The following is a 21848-nucleotide window of genomic DNA, read 5'->3' on the forward strand; positions in this document are numbered from 1 at the left end:
CTACTGAAGTTTTTTTTTTCCTTTCCCTCCGCTTTTTTTTACTTTATACATATAAAAGCGAAAGAGATCTCCTAGGAAAACCTTTATCTATTATACTCTTTCCTTTTATATTTTTTCTTCCACCCCTTCTTTTTCTAAGGTGTGGTTAGGACAAGGTTACTATATATATCGCCGATTCGTTAAGTAACGTAATGCAAATTTCTTGCGAAAAGCTTTTATGTGAAGTGGTTTATGGATGAAATACCTGTACTTAACATGGGTATGACTGTGGTGTATACTCTGGTGTAGGAAATAACCCATTATCTCGTAAAGGTGAGATTGTTGTAGGGTGAAAGTGTTATTTTCACACACGTAGTGTCAGTATGATGCTGTTGTGCTGGTCGAGTGGTCATATTGACGGGCGAGGATCCGGGTTCAAACCCCACCGTCGCCGCAGTGGTGGTCGGCTGAAGTTGGTTTTCTGAGGTTCTCAACTTCGAGGTGCGAATGTGCGCGGAAATTGTCGTCCCGTTAAAAAGTCTCGCCGCAGAAAGCAACAGAGGCCTACGCCATTGCAATTATTCATTCATTACACGTCACTCACTATGAGTTGAGAAAAAACTCGTAATTTAAAAAAATTGATTGCAGATGGCAGCGCTACACATAAGCATTATACAGAAACAGACTTCACAGTAGGTTCATTATACGTACACGCACATTCCAACATGTACCAGTTCGTTAGAGGTTCCGCAAAGGAATATGGACGAGGTGCATGTCTGGTTTAGTAATGTCAATATGATGATTTAAACTTGCTATGTTAGGCGTTAGAGCAGCACCTAGATATAGAAGGCCTCTGCACTGTTTGCCATAAACGTCATTCAGACTACCTAGAAGTTTGCCACGTTTTGAAACACAGCATCCTATTTCGTTCTTTCTTATTTTGGTGTAGAATCTTCCTGATTGGCTCACAAATACCGCGTAGTGATTGGATGTGGGGCATAGAAATCGCCAATTCTGAGCCCTATCATTTCTTTTCTACAGAACGAGCAGGGTATTTGTTTCTCTGAATATTTTGAGGGAAAATGGACTACTTACTGACGTCACAAGCAGACTGCGGAGGCCTCTCTCTAGGAGGTGCTGGTGAAGAGCAGGGTCTTGGCTTGCCTTTTCGGGACCCCTCCTCCGAAAGGGTTATGTTAAAATAAGTAACATTTTTTGTGTGGGGCCCAGATCGCTCTAGCCTATCCAAGTTATTACCTGACGTCAATAAAAACGTTTTTTGGAAGTCATAAAATGTCTCAAACATGACGTGATAAAATGGTCATCATGTCCATTTCGGAAACGTCAAAAAATGACCATTTGCAAATAGGTCGACTTTCAGAAGATAGATGGGGCTATTCGAAGAGACGGAAGGGAAGAAAAATATCACTTTCTGGCGCAGGTCGTTCGAGGATTGTGTCCATGTATCTCACGCCATCCCTCTACCGATCGCGCTATCGTAGCAGTAACCATCTGATGTTATTTTATGAAGACTTCCAAAGTATTGATTATTTATATAACAATTTCCGTTTAGCCCCGATATGGCAGCTTTATTTTTTCCTTTTCTTTTTTTTATCCTCGAAAAAAATATAGTAATATAATTATTTACGTTATTTATAATTATCGAAAAAAGCAAGATTTTAAAATTCATTTTTTTAGTTTAATGTACACGTCAAAGAATTCGTTGTATCTTTTCAATTCTCGACAGATTTCACAGATCCTCAGATCTTCCGTAAAAAACATGATACGGATGCAATTATAATTTATGTAACGTGTTAAATTTATATGAACAAATTACTCACATTGAAAAGTTTTACATTTCTATTCAAACAAAATCGCAATTAAAAGTACTTCATTTATCTTGTGGCAATCAGTAACGAATAGGTTTAGGGCAATTTTGAAAGACCCTCTGAAGACTCCTTAACATTTTGGATAATTTTGATATTTTCATCCGGAACAGAATTTTCTTCAGTTCGAAAGAAATTCGCGATTTCTATGACGCAAAATCATTTAGGCCATTCAATATCAAGTCATTTCATAACCATGGCTAATGAAGGTCATGAAATGACCTGATATTTCATTAAGCTCATCAGGTATCACGTTATTTCCTGACCTTTAGTGTTCGTGGTCATTAAATGACTTTGAAATTACGTGATTTTTTTTTTGATTGACGTCATTCAGCGAAACTGACCAAATTTCCACGTCATATTTGACGTCAGGTGACTACTTGGGTAGTTACGGGCCTGCACTTGAGAGTTGTAAAATTTGACAATAGAAATATTCGGGAGGGCCGTAACTACAATTTGTTCCTCCCCACCCGCCCCAACTTTGAAATTCAATAATTTTATAACACTGTTCTTTGTTGCTATGTAAAACTGTCGCCCCTAAATTTTTCCGTCCGGGGCAGTTGCCCCCGCCGCAGTTCTGGTCCTGATCTTCAGGGTCCCAGGAACGAAGATTATTTTATATTGATTCTTGTGGGAAAAATCATTTCGGTCTAAGAACGGACTTCAAGAAACGAATTAAATTTAAAATGAGGGCTGACTGAAGAGAGAGAGAGAGAAAAAAATTCGATTGGCAAAAAAATCGGCATAATTTCCAGTAAAAATCCGGGACATGTGGTCATTCTAATAGTACTAGATTCTTTTAGTTGGTCAAAACCGATCATATTATTATATTTCGTGTCTGCTATTTGTTGGTAAATTATTGGCTTTTGTCAGTTTTTGGTTTTGTGTATATATATATATTAACATTGTAAACGTTGATTAACAATTTAAACGATTGTATAGCTAAGCTTCCAATGTACTTTAAACTAAATCTCCGACTTAGTCGTTTTTTTCCCCATAGAAATAATTGATGTGGGAACAGCTTCGATATACGGTCCACCTTGGCAATTTTTGGTGACTTTTTTCGGCGCCAAACAAGTCCGACGGCGCGCCAAGGCAGTCTACGGACGTGGGACGTCGAAAAAAAAAAAAAAAAAAAATCGCCAGCATAGAAAGCATGATAAGGAACAGGTGCTGTATAATCCAGAGATTGGCGATTTCTGGCGACTTTTTTTTTCCGGCGCCAAACATGTCCGACAACCCGACCAAAAGTCGCCAAGGCCGTTAGACACTGCAGACGCCGAAAAAAAAAAAAAATCGCTAGCATGGAAAACAATAATAAAAACCCATTCAAATATGAAAAATATCATGAAACATAAAATATAATAGTATAATTATAGTTAAATAAACAACGGTCCTGCATGTTGTATAAATAAATATATTCTAGGCATAAAAAAATTATAGGCCAGACTTTTTCCGGGTATCCAGTTTTTTTTAAATAACGAAAATTAAATTAAATAACGAATATTACTAAGAAAAATAAATAAAAATGATACAGCCTTACCGGTCGACGAAAATGTAATCCGGTTCGTGTAATTCTAACGCTCCGAACAAAAAAAAACTAAATGGCTGTTCAAACGTTTGAAAAGACACGCTAAAAACAACTAGCAAAAGGTAATCGGGAATAATCCAAGGCAACGACACTTTCTGGGTTAACAAATAAATACTCTCTGATTTCTGGGTTAATAAATATATATATTCACGTATATATACAAACGAAAAAATGGTCGTCGAAACATTTTGACCTCCCTGACTATCTCCAAAAAAAAGGCAGGAAATCTATCGATTTTTTTTTTAATCTACGCATGCCTGGCGGAACAAAAACTTTGCCAAATAAAATTTAAAATCTGCCAGTCTATATTATATTCCAGCAGTGAGCTTTTGACATGTCGCCAAGTGTTCTCAGATTTGTTTGTATGGCATACTGTCTCAGAGTCGATGAAATCAACGCTGTGGTCTGCTTTAAGATAAAGGTGTAACTTCTTTTCCCCTAGACCATAGTTTCCCAGTCTTTTTTGTCCAGAAATTTTTTTCTCCCATCGCAATCTAACCCATAGGATACTATGTCGTTACACCAGGGTTTGAGCTACGGTCGCATTTTGTTAAAAATGCGAAAGAAAATCTTAGAATCCAAAAGAAGTGGGCGCCACTTTCGCAAAAATGCTTTTTTCCCCATTTTTACGAAAGGAATTTTTTATCTAGCTTAAACCCTGTGTTATACCTGTAGTTTCTACCGTACCCAGGAACATTCCATCGCCCCCCATGGAGGCTTTAACACCCATGTTCGGAATCACTGCCCTAGACGATTATGATCGTCTGAGCTGTGCCTTCCATAGCAATCGGAATAAATCATTTTCCCCTTCTCTATTCATGTCTTAGTTACCCAAACAATATCCATGAACCTATCATGAACAGCTACCAAAAAAAAAAAAAAACTCTTCCCCGAACCCTTCTCTATCCCACCAAAAAAACCCACTAACCTCTATTATATTTCCTCTTCCCCAACTTTGACTTCTACCTATTTTCTCAGATTTGAGCTCGATGTGATTGAGAATCATCTCGTTTATGAATTGTCGCCAGGTTGCCAAAGGAAAAAAATACTCTTCTGCTATCTTAGCGGTGCTTTGCTCTGGGGAATTTCCACAGTATGCTGCTTACTTCACATCTACATGTCCCTCAATTCATGTTATACTGCATAGTGTTAGAGTAATGGGCAAAATTGCCTAAGCTCTTCTCGCTTGGGGCACCACAGAATGATGATAATGGTGTTTTGACCTCACACCATCTCAAAGGAAAGCAGAAAAATCTAAGGTTTAGGTTACTGCATTCGAACCCAGAGCCATTCGTACCTGATTGACTTCTTGGTTCTACACTTACTATCCATTCAGATCCAAATGAAACAATTTGAAACATTCTTTCTGTGGGTCACCCGCATGGCAATGTTGCATTTTAAGCAACATATTGCTGATTCAATAGCTCGGTTTCTCGCAAAAACTCTCTGGGCACAGGTAAGTTTGATAGAAAATTGTGTTTCCCACTCCCACAACACCCAAGGGTGACCTACCATTGGAAAATTTTAGAGTTATGTCCTTATATTGTAAATGATATCGTAAAATTTCTTTACGCCGCTAAATACAGAAGGCATGACAGCAAATGATAAATAAATACGAATAAAAAATAAATTGGAACGAATACACTTAACCTGACCTGTCAACGGAAAATGAACAAATCCATGACACGCTAGTAACTAAAACGGCAAAATGTATATTTGAAATTTCAAAAGATGCTGTTGCAATGAAGAAAAACCAACTGGTGCCGCCTGTCATCAAACAGTTTAGAAGCGTTGAAGAAACAAGAAACAACAATTAGCACCACCTGGATAAGAAAGATCTAGAACAAATACAGCAACCCAGCGTCATTATAACGACATTGGCGACTTATCGAAAAAAATCTTCAACTTGACGTGAACTGTGTATCGAAGCTGTTCCAATTCCTCAATGTATTCCTAACAGTGGTTTAGCGACTATTTGGAACAGCTACAGTATGTTCCCTTTTTGGCAATGTGTGGGATGATTTTTTTTCCTTTCTAGAGGAAAACATCTGGAAGTGTGATGAGAAGTCGCCAAGAATGAAATCGAGTCCTGCTTTCGTATATTTTCCAGCTTAATTTTACATTAACTTGGTCATTGCCAACATGGCCTAGGGAAATTCCCAATACATGATATGCCGCAGCTTTTTTTAAAATAAACAAAAGAGGTGCCAAAACCCAATTTGACGCCATTTGCTAGGATTACCAGTAGGGTGGTAGGAACACCCATTAATGCTTAAAAATGTGAGGTTGGTGCGACATATCTCTATTTTTTACACAAGAAACTTAATTATTGACACCCAAAAATCCAGCATAAGAAACATTCAGTATGCTTCCAGTATGGAAATATTGACGGTACACAGAAAATAAACAAACAAATAAAACTTGTCAATTTTTTCACAGAAACATACACGATTTTTAATTCAGACCACTCAAATACATTTACCCACACACGGTGCATGATAAATTAGCTTAAAACTCAAAATATAAATCATTTTCGGTTTGGTGAAGCATGTCCACACGAAAAAAGTTCGACGGGAAATATATGAAAATTATATTCGGTACTTGCTGTTTTCATTTGATCATCCACACCATTTTGAAGTACGTTGAGAACTGGACAACAATTCTGGTGACATTTTTGACCTCACTACCGCTTTTTAACAACGAAAACAAGCCCTTCGACAGCCATCTTGAAGCTACACACAAGTGAGCAGAGCGCTGAAAACAAAATATCTTGAATGCGCTGCTGTTATCGCTTGTCGCAGAGTTGCTGCGGTGCGCACCACCATACGCAGGCGCATTGGAATCAGTGTGTTTGATTTCGCTGCTCGGATCTCTTCTCCCATCGTTGCTTTGCTCTCCGTCTCACTATGTGTTCAGCCTAAATAAGGGGTCGAGATAGAAAAAAAATTGTCCAGATGTGGAATCGAAAATAATAAAAGCATGCACTCTTTCTTTTAAATAATATAACGGTCAGAGCCAAAAAAAGTCTCTCTGTTCAATAAAAACATGATTGAAGTATATAATGGTCAATACGCAAAAAATTAATTAAAATGGAAATATTAAATGTGAAATGGCATGTTGGGAAAACCATATGTATAATATAACACGGAACGAACAAAAAATTAAGCTCTGAAAATGTGTGTTTGTGTGCTAATGGACTCGATAAATTAAAATGCTGCTGTCTATTATAATTACCCACAGTCAACTTTCAAAGGTGATGTCGCTTTCAGACAGTAATCAATATCAAAAAAGGAAATAGCAACCCAAAAAGCAGAAGGAATCGTAATAATAGCTAGCAGGAAAAAACACCCTGTTAATAGAAGAAAATGACCGACCGGAGGAAAATAGGCACCAACAGGCTAGGAAGGGAATCACCAAAAAAAGCGTTGCCAAGGAAATGAAAGATTATATTCTACAGCTGTTCCGAAACTTATAAGTTACCAAGAATATGTCCATTCGACCAACTTTTTGAAAAAAGCCTACAATAAACCATATCAGTTCCAGAGAAATTTAGCCCTTTGCTCGCAATACATCACCAAAATCATCTGCATTCATCGAAGTAGTCGTTTTAGTCGATTTTGGTAAGACTTTAATCTCGTACTTAGCCCCAATCCTCTCAATACGTGTAGCTCGCCAGTGAATACAGATATCCTGATAGAGGTGGTGTCACTTTAAAGGATTTTTTTTTCTTCAAACACAAATCGTCCCCAGAATCTGTAAGTGCCAATTCCAAATCGTTGTAGAATATCTACTTCAACAAACGCAGATTGCTGTGATGCATTGCGAACAAGAGGCTCAATTTCTCCTGAACTACAGCGCTGATATGATTTATTGTACACTCTTTCGAAAGCTTGGGAATGGACAAACTTTTGGTAAATTCAACCAGTCATAGCTAGAAGGGTGTTTGCCTGATCTGCAATGAAAAATGTTGGCAACAGTTTGATTTTGCACTTTGCTAGTCTTTCAGAACTTGTAACTCTCGCCATTAAATCCAGGTATTCTGATGGAAACGGTGCCGCCTTTAAAGGATTTTTCCTGGTCTTTCCAAATATGTTCTTATTTTGTGTGTAGTTCTTTCAGGAACTTCACAAATTTTGGTTTTCACATTTTTCTTCCATAGTCAATTATCCCTGTAACTCAAAAACAGTTAGAGATAGGACAAGGTTACTATGCGGTTTTATATGTTCCACTTGGGCTTGTCTATCACGTCCTCCCCCTTCAATTGGCAGAACAAGTCATGTTCACCCTGTATAGTATTTTTTCTATATCTACTATAACATTCTGTTCAAAACGTTCCAGAAGTCTTCAAATATTTTCAAAATGCAAATTAATTACGTCATTTCCCACTGAACAAGCAAAGAGTATCTTGTGACAGATTAGTCAGGATTGGTTTCATCTAGTTCTCAAATGCATGCAGCACATACGTACTTTATCACCACAAGCATTCAAAACTTCCCATTGCGGGGAAAAAGATGTCAAATTTTGTGCGCTTCAAGGAAAAGAATTTTACAGAGACTTTCCAAGTTATTCAGTCAGTGTACGGTGAAATAGTAATGAGCTGAACTGGTATTTATGAGTGGCATCGATAGAGTATCAAGGATGATGAGAGGTGGAGGTGGCCATCAGTATTCAAAACGGATGGATAAATTGCTGTTGTCAAATGAATTGGGAAAAATGACAGTCAAAAACTATTGCAGAGATTGCAGAACTTGTTGTCATCTCAGTTGGAAGTTCCCATGTCATTTCAACAGACAAAGTAATCATGCATCACGTGTGCAAAACAATTATTCTGAAAATCCTGGCACAGGAAAAATGAATGAAAGCATGCAAATTTGCTGGGATAACATCTATACACTAGATTCCAGCCTGCACATCTTAAATCCGTTGATAACTGGTCATGAGGCTTGGTGCTTTTTGTACTACCCCCAATCTAACCAATCGGGCAGAAGTGTGGAGATTCCCCCCCCCCCCCGTCATCATCGTGGCCACTAAACTTCTAAACTTCAAGGCTTTCTTTCCTTCAAACCGAGCACAACTCAGGTCTATCACTATTTATAGGCGGTTTACTGCCTAGTGAGTTGTGCCAGAAGTGTAACTATGCATGTACCCTAACAGTCTGAGTGTGTGTGTAGTGTTTGATTTTTCAGTGTTGCCATCTATATTTCAGAAGTGAAGTGAGTGATGTGTTATGATTGAATTACATTTGTACTGTTTGCAGGTCTGTTGCTCTCTGTGGTGAGACTTTTTAAAGGGGAGATCGGCTCGCAATTGCGTCTTGAAGTTGGGATAAACTTCAAGGATGACCGCTCCAAAGAAAAGATATTGTTAACAGTTTCCTTCGATTTCAGGGGGTGGGGGGAGGAGGAGTGTGTACTAGGGCCGTCTTAAGAGTATCATGGGCCCCCAGGCCAATTGATTTTTCTGAGGCCCTACCAAACAACTTCTCAAAAATTTCAATCAGATCTCATTTTTGTGAGGCCCCCGGGCCCATGCCTTAAGACGGCACTGGCGTGTACACAAGGAATACCTTCAGCATGGTTGTACAGTCACTATAGAAGAATACGTTAAAATCTTCAAACGTCTGTGTGATTTGTTCACAGGTACCTCCTTGTGTCAGATTATCTATCAAAACATCACATTCTAATACTTCCACAATGAACTTATTTCCGCGATCTCACCCTCATGTTACTTTTTCCTTTTCCATCGGATAAAGAATTTACTTAGGGGGGGGGGGGCAACGATTCTCTGGTTCCAAAGACGTACAGAGATGAATGTACTGGATGATGTGACAAAAAGAGGCTTGTGATTTGCATCTATATATGAACGATGGCAAAAAATGCATAATTGTGCAGGGTAGCTGCTTCGAAGAAAATGCCAAATAACCAGGTTCCATCTGTATTCATTCTTCCGTAATGAAATAATGTCTAGAACTTTCTGAACATAGTGTATATGGGGCACTACATCTGGGAGTGTTGTCATTTTTAAAACTGGACTTGCTTTTTATTGTGATATTCCATAACAGTATCATGTCATGAAAATGTTTTTATTTTGTTCTATGTGAGGTAGAAGAAAGCTGAATTTACTTTTGATGGGATTTTCAGAAAATATCGTTTCGAGCGGAAAGAAGACATCAAAAAACAGCATCTGCTTCCCTTGATGCAAGGTACGTGTAACTAAATGAAATTATACTGTTTCGGAAAGCTCATCTTCCAAAACAGTGACAAACAACCTCCAGCCCATGAACAGTATTTATCGTTTTTTTTTTGAAAAATTACATACAGCACAACAAATACACCAGTTTGTGGCGTGCATATGGTAGCCACCAGGACTTGAAAAATCAAATTTAAAAAAAATCTAGGTGACAAATGTATTTGTTTTGCTCAGGCTAGTAATGAAAGCTGAAAAGTTTAGGTGGCATTATAAATTTTTTGGTCGCCATGGCACCTGGGATTTGCATACTTGCTGACTACTATGGAATGTCTGTAGTTTCTACGGATTTCTACCATAAAATATGAAATTATGGCAAATTGTGAAAAACTAAAGTCTGTTTCTTTTCAAAAGTAAATTTTGATTGAGGATTTCTCTGAATTTTTTTATATAATCCCATAGCTGCCAAGTCTCCCAGATTTTTTCGGGGGTCTCCAGAATTTCTATGCTATCTCCCAGACTCCTGAAAAATTCTTATATCTCCAGAATTTCAACTTAGTTTTTAGGGGGAAAAAAAAAAAAAAATTTAGGGAAACACGTTTAGGGGAAAAATTATTCCCAAAGAATTTACTTGGAGGAAAGATATGCTTTCGGTTTTAATCCTCCAAAATGACGTCATAGTCATAATGCGAATTGTCACCATTGCGTGAAAAAAAAAGTATTTAATTTTTAGTGGGAAAGACAAAATTTGTCATACATCCAGCGTCAATTCGGCCTTATGGCATCCAAAATTGGCGAGATGACTTGTATTTGCTTTGACCATGACCATATATCTAGTTGATTCTGTATGTTCCATTTGGAGTTTTTTTGTTTATGTGATTTATTGGAAAGAATTAATGACAGGTAATTTAATCTACTGGTTGGCCATAGGTGGAGATAGACTTGGAAGTCTGGGGGGGGGGCATGATTATGATGTCAATTCATATATACATTAGATCAATCGACTCCACTGTTGATGCTGGGAGGGCAATGCCCCCCCCCCCCCCGTATCTCCGCCCATGTGGTTGGCGATGATTGGTGCGATGCCTTTGCACTATGTCACGTCGTTTTTGCAAAAGGGAAAAAATCCCTATAATTTAAATTTTATTCATGAAAAAATCCCTACATTGTTTTCCAGAAAAATCCCTTTTAAATTCATTTTTATACAGAATTTGGATCTGCGTAAAAACCTCCCTAATTCTAATTTTCCAAAGTTGGCAGCTATGTAATCCTAACGAGTACAAAATGATATCATGCAAAGACCACATCTCAGAAGAATAAATACACATCCAAAACATAAATAAGCATCCACTACGGCGATACTCAATATAACAATAAATTACTTTATAACGATATATTTTCCAAGAATTGTTTGAAAATGCCTATACACTAATGTTAAATCGCTGCCTCTCCACATAGCGATACTCCCTCTGTAATGATGTTTTTCTCTTGGTCTGAAGAGTATCATTATATTGAGTTTTCACTATATTGAGCTGAAGTGAAGCAACCTTGTTAATGAAAGCGTGCATTTGGATATCCACACATCCGCAAATTCAATCCCAGGTGAGGCCCTCTATACTGAAAACATTTCAATTGCTGAATTGAAAAAAAAATCAAAAACTTATCAAACTTATCAAAAGTTATCAAGTTTCTTCAAAACATTTTTCATGAATAAGTTTCTGCAATGAAAGTGGAAGAGGATGTCGATGAGGACAAAGCAATGATAGTGACCTGTTAAAAAAATTGACGTTTCAATGACTTTGTGAAGAATATTCATGGCAAACAGACCCCAACATAAACTATAGGCTACTTTAAATGTTTGTAAGAGCTGGGTAAATGCCTGATATGGTCAAGTTGAAGAAAATTAGAAAACTTATTTGGATTTTGAAATTAGTCATCATGGGGGGGGGGATGAATGAAGGGGGTGGGTTTCCCACTCATGTTGGTGAAAATTGCCACTACGGAGGAGAGACTTCATCCCAAGGTTGGCATGCGTGGATTTGTTAAGGCCTAGTAGCAATGATTGCAGGTTTTTGATGCATGACAGTTTTTGATGATTTAAACTGACACGTCAAAAAAAAACAAAAAACTTCAATAACCTATGTTAAAAACCTTAAATATTGCTTGTATTAAAAAAAAAAAAATTCCTGTTGAAAATACACACACTGATTGCATGTAATGTTTAAAGTCACTATATTATGCAAAGAATAAATACTTAATATGATAATAATTTCCTGCTCTCTACAGAATTATTCTGGACAATATATTTGTATTTTTTCATGTAAAATATACAATTTCAATAAAGCATAACATAAAAGCTGAAGGAAAAACTCTGAAACTATTTGATATTTTTCAATTCAACACGATTCTCGACCTTCCAAAATTTCTTCAACTGCTTATAAATGTGCTTTGGTATAAAAACCACCTGCTGTACTCTTTTCATAACAGATAGGTTTAAAAAAAAAAAATTTACAATATATATGTAACATTGATTTCTGTTATTAAATTTTCCATATAATCCCTGATACTTTAAACGATACCCTTATTGTGCAGAACATTAGAATAAAGCTAGCAATAAAAATATTAAATTTGACTAAAATGTCCTTTAATATAGCAGTGCTGATTGCATATGATGCTTGAGAAAAGCTGTAACTTATTCTAACTGTAAAAGTAAATAAAGTAATACTAAATAAGTTTTTGAGGTCCAAAACACCTAATCCAGTGATCTCCTATCACACATATTTTGAATAAACAGCTCTATTTCACTTAGGAAATTGAACACGGGTAATCAGTCAGGGGCGTAGCCAGAAATTTCGTTCGGGGGGGGAGGGGACCGCTTTCATTTTGGGGGGGGGACCAGACCCCCAAGTCCCCCGCCCCCTCGCTACGCCCTTGTAATATCAGTAGTTTAGATAACATAAGTAGTTTGGATAAAATGGACCATAAAATCTTCACTCTGTCTGTCAAAAAATTAAAATTGCAAATTATAATTGATGTTTAGTTTTAATTGTAATAAATTAGTGTTTAAAAATAGAATGTGCAATATACAAAAAAGTAAGTTCATCATGTTATCAACCTATTATGTTCAAAATATCCAAAAGCATTCACTTAGGTTTTTGACGGTTTAAACCAGCTTTTGAGATGCTTGTCATGTCAAAACCCCAACCCTGCCTAGTAGCCATCTTGTATATCTCGCCAAAGGACTAAAAAACGCCCATGAACCCCTGTTCTAGAAGGTGAGCATAGCTTGATTTGGCGAACATGTGTACCCCTTTCAAGTTGAAAAAACAAGAAAACCGACTCTGAAAAATAAGAATGTGCATGTCATACATACAGTCCCCTTCGTACTGCAACGAACTTGTCGTCACATCCTAGTTCAAGTGAGCATCATGAGACAACCGGAAAAATATGAATTATGTAAACTCAAAACCATTTTTTTAATATAATTACACAAAAACACTTATATTTTATTACATTTAGAATTTACAAATGCAGATTGACAATTTTCATCTCAAGTCACCTCATTCCCGTAATTTGCTTGTCCTAAAACTGTTTCCCAAAGAGCAGAATTTGAGGATGGTTAAAAAACTTAAATTTGAGGTTATTAACCAATCACCAACCTCGCACTGCATGTGGCACCAAAAAAAAAATCCTGCTCTTAAAAAAAACGCAATTTTACTTCCAATCCACGGAGATGGTCTTGGTGTCCAGGGCCACAACTGGAGGAGGTGGGGGGGGGGGGAACTTCCCCAGTTTGCAAACTTTAGGGGATGGCCAATGGGAACAAAAACACTTATCAAATTTCACATAAGTAGGGGTGGCAAAATATTTTTTGCCCCCCCCCCCTCCAAAGATCCTAGTTACAGTCCTGCTGGTGTTTGCTGTCAGCTCATTGACAGCTGCTTTTTTTCTGCGAGCCTCAGAAAATCCTGAAATGGCCCTGAATAGGATTCAACCAGGAGAGCTACCCCATTTGTTATAGTGTCCTAATTATCATAATGTAGTTTCTAAGTCATGAAAAATCTTAATTCTTGATTTCAAAAATTCAATTAAACCTTGTTGAAAATAGGGGAAGAAACAGGATATTTCATTGAAAAGTTGGGATGGCCAAAATGTACAGGAATATCCTGTATGGGTCACATATGGCCACTCGTTATCCTTTTCAGATTTCAGACCTGAGTATTCATTTTTTGCAGTTTTCAAAATGGTTTTTGCATTTTTGATACCAAAAAAATGCATCAAAAACATGAATGTCAGCAAATCTTTACTTTCTCAAATTTTCAGAGTTTTTTTGTGAAAAAAATTCACTTCAATCAAATTTTATCACCCAAGATGATGCAGGATATATTCACCTTAAAGTACGTTTTTTTTCCTCAATTTTATGTAATAAATCACACAAATCACACATTTTGCTGCAGGAGGGGGCACTTTTTCCTGGAAGCCATCTTAAAAAAACCTTGAAAGTTCAACTTCAAGTGCTGCCCTCAGATAGAAGCTCTTAAAGTTCGTGCTCACTATATTTCTTACTCAAAACTTTCACAATCCTTGAACTCATGGCTTAAATCAACCCACACATTTGTGGCTCCAGGGTCTGAAAGGGTTAAGAAATTTATGATCATTTTCATTCATTCCATATTTGGAATGAATGTTTTTACTCATAGAAAAAACAATTAAAGTTTTTTTTGCTACCAAACGTTAATTGCTGGTACATTTTTTGTTTTTAAATAGTGTGATCTGCATGTATTCCCGAGATCGCAACTGCCCAGGGAATTTGTTAGTGTTAGTAAATATCCATGCCTGAACGGGGGTTCAAACCCAGACCTGCACAGTTAAAAGCTAGCTCCATAACCACTCGACTGCCAGTCCAGTGGTTAGGGAGATGTTTGAACATATGATCAAACACTTTTTGCCACGGGTTGTAATTATATTGAATTATATCTTATTCATCAATTATCTTATTGTATCTAACTCAAAACTTACACAATCCTTTATGCCAGGGCTTAACTCTGTGAGGTCAAAAGGAAAAATCCCCCCCCCCCCCCCCCCACACTGAGGAAAAGCAACTACCACATTTGTGGCCCCTAGGGTCTGAAAGAGTTGTATATAAGTTTTTAGCCCACAAGCGGCAGAAATATTGCATATCTGTCCCACAGACTGAAAAGGTTGTGCAGCCCTGTTTTAAAGCATTCTACTGCATAACTTCTTTTTAGTGATGCATCAGGTGATTTAAAAAAAGACGTATGGACATCAAAAAATTTGTGGTGAGTGTATAACTTTAAACCATGATATCATAATCCAGATCGATGGGACCGAAAATTCCTTTTTTGTGATAAGTGTATTCGCATTAACAGGATTTGACTGAACAAATAATAATGATAATTTATTTTTTTTAACACACTCATACATCCTATTTGATTGTTTTGTGTTTCTAATTCCAGAATTGTTTATTATTTGAAGCGGAAACTTGCGTGATTTCCATATTCCTAAAACGATGGATGACACGTTAGGATATGCCTATTTGCCTTCTGAAATTTACCATCATAAGTATAAGAATCTTAAAAGGAAACTGAAGACTCTTATATACGAAAATGAGTGTTTTCTGGAAGAATTGAAGAAAGCACAAAGGAAGTTCCTCAAAGTATCTTGCGACAAAAGCTTCTTATTGGATAGGTTGATGAGGTACGAATCGGTCGGATCATCCAGCAGTGATTCTGAAGCTACAGAATCTAGTGAATCAGAAGCTGACTTGAAGTCTGAGTTGATAGTGGCGAAGAAAAAGCGTTTGTCGTCTTCCGTGGATACCACAGATGCTTGCCTTGTCACCAATACATCGAGTGATTCTCTGAGGCTATCTGATATTAAAAAGAAGAAGAATCGCAAATTGCCTCGACCAAAAGTTGCCAATGCTCGTCAAACGATTCAAAAAGGGACTGTTGGTACCGCGAGCACTACTGTTTGTCAGGTTTCGGCAGAAAAACTTGAAAGGCACGTGGACTCAAAGCAATCCTTGCTGCATTTGATTCCAGAGAAAACACCGCTCACTTTACCTGTGGAAATTTTCAGCAGTGAAACTTCCGCCTTGGATTGTGATTTGAATGACGGAGAGGCTAACGAGTCATCACCAAACATGGCTAGAGCTATGAGTGAGGACGACGGTCTCATTATTGATTTTTGTGACTAGATCAGTGGAATCGATTTTATCGCTCTCAGGTTTTGCATTGTGCATGTACCTGGAAAATCTGTTTATGGAAGTTGGACAAAAGGAAAGGGATATGCTTTATTTTATACATATATTATGTGGTAAATGTGATAAATCTAGTTATTATTCATAATCACCGACCCAACCATTTTGGTAAGTTTGATGAATTTCACAAAATTTATCACTTTTATCAGTGAATATGCTTAATACCCAAGCATCATTAATAAATTTGATAAATGCTGAAAAATTATCACTTTTGCCGGCAGTTATGCATAAAACCCAAGCGCCGTTGGTAAATTTGATAAATACTGAAAAAAAAAACTTTCGCCAGTGATTACGCATTATACCCAAGTTTTGGTATTATTTTTGTTTGTAAATTTTATAAATGCTGAAAAAATTATCACTTTTGCTGGTGATTATGCATAATACTCAAGCATCATCAGCAAATTTGGTAAATGCTGAAAAAAAGTATCACTTTTGCCGTTGATATGCATAATACCCAAGCATCGTTTGCAAACGACAAATTATACTGAATTCATCACGTTTGCTGGTTATTATACATAATCATTTTGTATTGGTAAATATGATAAATTGGTTCCATTGCTGCAATATTTTTTATTTCTGAGTCTGAATTATTAATTCATATTTCTGAATGTGTGTGTGACTAATTCTTAAATCTGACCTTGATATAACAAATTTTACGATCGTACCCCAATATAATAAACTCTCATTTAAAAATTTTACAATAGATCTTATATTACAAACTCCCATTTAACTAATTCTTTAACAAATTTTTAATCATGAAAATCAAGATTTTAATCATTAAAACATGAAATTCATTTTTTGGGATTTTATTATATCAAAATCGGACTATATCAAACACACTAGACTGATTTGAGGGAATTTTTTTTTTATATATTTACCAAATTCACAGATTACACTAGGGTATTATGCATAATAACCAATTTATCACATTTAACGGAATAAATATATGTAAAAGAATTTTGTATTGTGTAGTTTGTTGCATTTATAAGAATTGGTGAAAATCAAGTGTAATGTGTCTTTTTCAATACTTATAAAAAGTGTATCAGTAACGTGATGGATGAAACTGAAGACATGAAAATATACAAATCTTTCTTCCCTCTAAAATGCGCTGATTTTTGTGGGTCAGCTTGTACGCCAGTTTTGAATTTATTGGGGTTATGGTGATTCTGGAGTGAGGGTTTTTACACACACGAGTATGTGGGTCATTCCCACAAAAAAAGTGTACAAACTTGTTTCCAAGACTAATTTTTTTAATAAAATTCCAGACCACTTTGGTAGTAATCTTAATTTTTTTTTCTAGTTCTTTCGTTTTTAATTCACTGTCATATGGCATTTCTTAATTTGTTTCCGTTGGTATCTAATTTTTTTTAAATCATTGTTTGTAGCAAAACATCAAAATCTGGCTGTCCCAGCTTCAAAAAAGTGTTAAACAAAGAGACCTGGTGCAAATCTGGATTTTTCTTTTCTCAAAAAACTTGGAATCACATTTTATATATGTGCCATAGATGAACAAAACTGACAATAAAATTTTGAAAAAAAAAAAATTTTTTTTCTTATGAAAAACTATTTTTTTTGTTCGAGTCCCGAAATTTTTCCCATTTTAAAATGTCCACTCTGTTACGGTATCATTTGGGAAATATATTTTTATACCAGATTAAATCTGACAACACACATTTGAGCTCCTGGAAAGGTTCACTTTTAATGCTTGATCAACTTTTTGGATTTGATTATTCAAGTTATCTTTAGTACCAGATTTTTTTCCGTCGGACGTCCACTTTGTTGCATCACTGTCATAAATAATTACGGGGTTTTTTTTTTCATATATATCATATGGAAATATGATTCAGAATATACAGGTTTTTTTTTCATATATATCATATGGAGATATGATTCAGAATATAAAAAAACTTTCCATCAATCATTTAAATTTATAATGAAAAAATAATAATTTAGGCTAATTTGTCCACTCTGTTACGTCTTCCAAAAACTTGAGCAATGCTATAGAATAAAAACTGATTTACAGTAAAGTTTTCTTAGTTAAAAGGTTTTGAAGGTTTAAATTAAGTTTAATAAGTTATCTATTCAATTTAAACCCTTTACCACATTTTCCATGTTATTTTTTCAGTTAAATACAAAAGTAAAGTAATGCAGATCGTTAAAATCACTACCAGGCACAGATCCAGGGAGATGCGTCATAAGGGCATTTTATTATGAGTGAAGGTCGTTATATGGCAATACATTCTGTATTTTATATATATGGGACAGAACCATTATTTTCCTATATTTTTGTTTCCAGGCCCAAGTCCACTCTGGATCACTAATGTGAGAGGCATAAACGCGAGATTTATACCAACACATGAAATTGCTATCCAATGTGAACAAAAACTTTTTGAAGTAAAAGACCTGATGATATAATATACATGTCCAGTGTCCACTTTGACCAGATTTTAAAAATTTTACCAGACCAAAATTCAAACCACGAGAGGCCATGTTTTTAGAATTTGGTCATGGGATGGACATTTTTCAAAGGTTATAAGAGGAGTTTCTGGGTCACCTATCATATTTTGTTTATAATTTTTTGGAAAATAAGAGTATTTGCATGGTCTATTTAAAATATTTGAGATATCTTTCTTTCAGTTAAACATTTCTGTCCACTCTGTTACAGGAAGCATTTTTGCAGTTCACTGGCAAAAAAATTTAAGAACACTTCAAACTAAGATATTAAATTATAAATTACCAACCCATTGCCTGTCAGAAATAAAAAATCTTGATTTTGAGTAGCTAAATATATGTAAAAACGAAAAACGAACTTTTCTGTGGTATTTTGAAAAAAATCATGAAATACCATCAAAATGACAGAAAAAAATTCACATTGACAATAATTTGAGATCAATTTTATTTTGAATTTTACATTTCAAAAACGTGAAATGTACACTTTTTGAGAATGACCCATATACGGTAATTACACAAAGAAATTTTCAGGATTAAAGTTTTGTAAAAGACTGTTTATCAATTTTTTTTACAATTCTAGCTTAAATGTAGGTCTAATCTTTTGTTAAACCCTGTAAACATAGGTTTACAACTGAGTTTAGGCAGTACATTAAAAAGATCCTTGCACTATTTTGATATTTTTAGAAATACAGTCGACGCTCATTATAACGATCCCACACTATAGCGACTATAATGATCGGTAGGATAAGTCCCAAATGTTTTCACAGAACGACTATCATACACTCGATATTTCGACCCTCCCAATATAACGTCCGTTTTTAAAGGAACGAAGGGGGTCGTTATATCAAGCATCGACTGTATAACACGTAGAGATGCCACCCGAAATTTTGGGCGCCTAAAAATTTGGTTCTTAGTTCCAAGAAAAAACCTCCCCAACTTTTCTGTTCACAGTCTATCACGATTGCGCGACATTGAAAAAGTAGTTTTACAACTTTATATACTGTATTGATTTCCACGCGGGTTGTTGATGTTTCCCTTAATGAGGGGCCGTGTACAGAATTTTCTAATTTCGGATTTTATCCTCTCCGATTACACTCCGAAATTACGCTACTTTCGCGACTATCTGCCGGCATTTAAAGACGACGTAAATTCGTCTTGTTCCTACAAGATTGAGAGAATGCGCATTTTTAAAAAAATCGTAAAGAATTCGGAACGCCAGTTCAAAGTGAAACATTTTCCGAGATCGTTCAAAAAAAAAAATGCAAACTCTTCCTTGAACATCCAGTTTTGTGGCAATCACCGTTTCGCATCGCGAAAAAAACGGGCGAGTACATACAATCGACTTTTCGAGGGGCAGGATTTCTTCCACAAAGATCGTGGGTCACTAACGCTCAAAAAGAATTTTAAATTAAGTACGAGAGACTTTTTCCCATTATATTTTAATGTTTTATAAAAATATTTTTCATTTTCTTGAAGAAGTGGGCCCGGGCCCCCAAATTTTGAGTTGGTGAAAATCCGGGGTTGGAACCCGGCGCAGTGCTAAAAATTTCTAAGGCTTTCCAATTTTGAGTTGGTTATTTCCTTTGAAGAAAGTCTGGGGGGTTGCTACGCGCGACAATCAGACAGACCTACAAAACAAATTAATTTCCTAGACGGGACGGCGAATTCACCTTTTATAACTGCTGCTTCTTGGCACCATCTACTGAACACAAATCACGCTAAATGCTGGGCACAAGCACACTTAACTTCCATGAACACAATCTGAAATACAGTGGTGGATTGAAGTCGGTCAAGGCCACGGGCGCAAAAGAAAATATTGGGCCCTTAAATTAGGAAAAAGTGTGAAGTTTGTTTTTCGGGGCCCTTCAGAAGTCAGGGCTGCGGGCGGGCGCCGTTAAATTCGCCTCTGCTGATATAGCTGCCCATATTCGGGTGTGAAAATGTGGCAGTTAAATGGCGACAGATTAGAGCGGTGGACCATCGGGGAGGGAAAATAAAATTCTACCGCGCATCATTCTTGCGAAATCGCTTCGCAAGGATTTATATAACACGGGAATCAGCAAATGAATCCGAGAGTGCACACTGAGAGAATCTCATTTGCTTTAAACTTAATCGAAAGATATGTAAACGTAAGCAGAGGAAAACACTTCAAACGGGAAATCTCAAAAGAGACCCAGGTAAATTGGAGTAGGGCGGCATCTTTGACGTATGTTCGGATTTCATGGAAGTCTTACGGCAGTATTCACCAACACAGTTTAAACTGCAATCGCAGGTGAAAGGATTGGTTAAATTGAGGATTTTGACCAACCCGCGATTGTAGTTTAAACTGTGTTGGTGAATACGGCCGTTATCCAGTCATCTAGACTAGAGCATGCATCACTTTTAACTCTCGGCCCATTTTTTTTGTAACGGAAGGGCGTAGTGGGGAAATTGGTGGCCTGGTCCCCCAAAATGTGAGAAAATGACCGGAAAAAGATGGCCAAATCTATTGTTCTATCACTTTGGTCCCCGAACGAAATTTCTGGCTACGCCCCTGTTGTAACGTGTATTAAAATGTCAAACGTGGCGACTGATTTGGTCACGCCGGAAACCCTTGGTTTTTGTACCGCGAAACTGTAGCAGCACAAAAAAATCATTTCATTAATATTTCCACAAAAAAAATTACGATTTCAACCAAAACAACTCAAATGCAGTAGGGAAACCAACGAAGTTTACAGGGCTCTTGAAAATAAAATGCAAAAAAAAAAAAGCATGAATAAATTTATTGTAAAAATATACTTTATTCAGAAATCGGAAACGATGTGACCGATAACTTCCGAGTTTTTTGTATACAACACTAGTTGGAATCAAAATATCACAGCAGAAATCCGTACAAAAAATAAGCTCAATTTTTTTGGACGAAAAAAATGGCGAGATCCTTTATGTATATCTATTCATGTACTTATAAAATCTGAAGAAAAATCAAAAGGATCTCGTATCGTATAGATGTTGTATTCAAACGTAATGATAATACATCATTACACCGAAATCAATGAGGATGAAAAAAAACCTTGACCAGTGGTAGCTCTGTTCTGGGATGAAGCTATCAGAGCAGGGTAAAAATAATGGCATAAAAATTTTAAGATTTCGTCAGTAAAATTCAAACCATGAATATATTGGATGGAATGGTTCGCAGAGATTAATGCGAATGCATTTGAAACCACATTTTGATGCATTTAACTAATTGCGAGTGTTTTTTTGGGGTCGCTTTGCTGGTGTGGCTTACAGAAACATGTCTCGCACCTTGTATTGAGCAGCCCCCAGGCCAAGTTATTTTTCTGAGGCCCTACCAGGCAAATTTACATGCATACTCTTCGAAAATTTCAACTATTTCTCATTTTTGCGAGGTCCCTAGGTGGGCCCATTCGTTAAGACGGCACTGCCCCAACCTTAGCAATCATGAACATATAACGAGTACTTCCTCAAATCCTTA

At 36.5% G+C, this 21848-nt stretch overlaps 1 protein-coding gene and 1 pseudogene across 2 annotated transcripts in view; one reads left to right on the plus strand and one right to left on the minus strand.

The window, feature by feature from the left end:
• Positions 1–2674: 2674 nt before the first annotated feature.
• On the plus strand, positions 2675–17206 carry LOC149069224 (uncharacterized). Its single transcript, XM_089251370.1, has 3 exons — positions 2675–2716; positions 9562–9658; positions 15120–17206. Exon 3 carries the CDS (start codon positions 15173–15175, stop codon positions 15860–15862), a length of 690 nt encoding a protein of 229 aa, XP_089107496.1. The 5' UTR covers positions 2675–2716; positions 9562–9658; positions 15120–15172; the 3' UTR covers positions 15863–17206.
• LOC149069225 (ecto-NOX disulfide-thiol exchanger 2 pseudogene) overlaps positions 4693–21848 on the minus strand; it is a 58212-nt pseudogene continuing 41056 nt past the window's right edge. The window contains exon 3 of the transcript XR_016195155.1: positions 4693–6373. The product of XR_016195155.1 is annotated as an ecto-NOX disulfide-thiol exchanger 2 pseudogene, transcript variant X3 (transcript). The remainder of the gene's footprint in view (positions 6374–21848) is intronic.

Source organism: Pholcus phalangioides, unplaced genomic scaffold, assembly GCF_987345545.1.
Source record: "Pholcus phalangioides strain wild (caught in Gottingen) unplaced genomic scaffold, Ppha-v1.0 ptg000024l_1, whole genome shotgun sequence".
NCBI lineage: Eukaryota > Metazoa > Arthropoda > Arachnida > Araneae > Pholcidae > Pholcus > Pholcus phalangioides.

Excerpts from the sequence above, each read along its gene's own strand:
- LOC149069224 (XM_089251370.1), top strand. The coding sequence starts at position 15,173 with ATGGATGACACGTTAGGATATGCCTATTTGCCTTCTGAAATTTACCAT.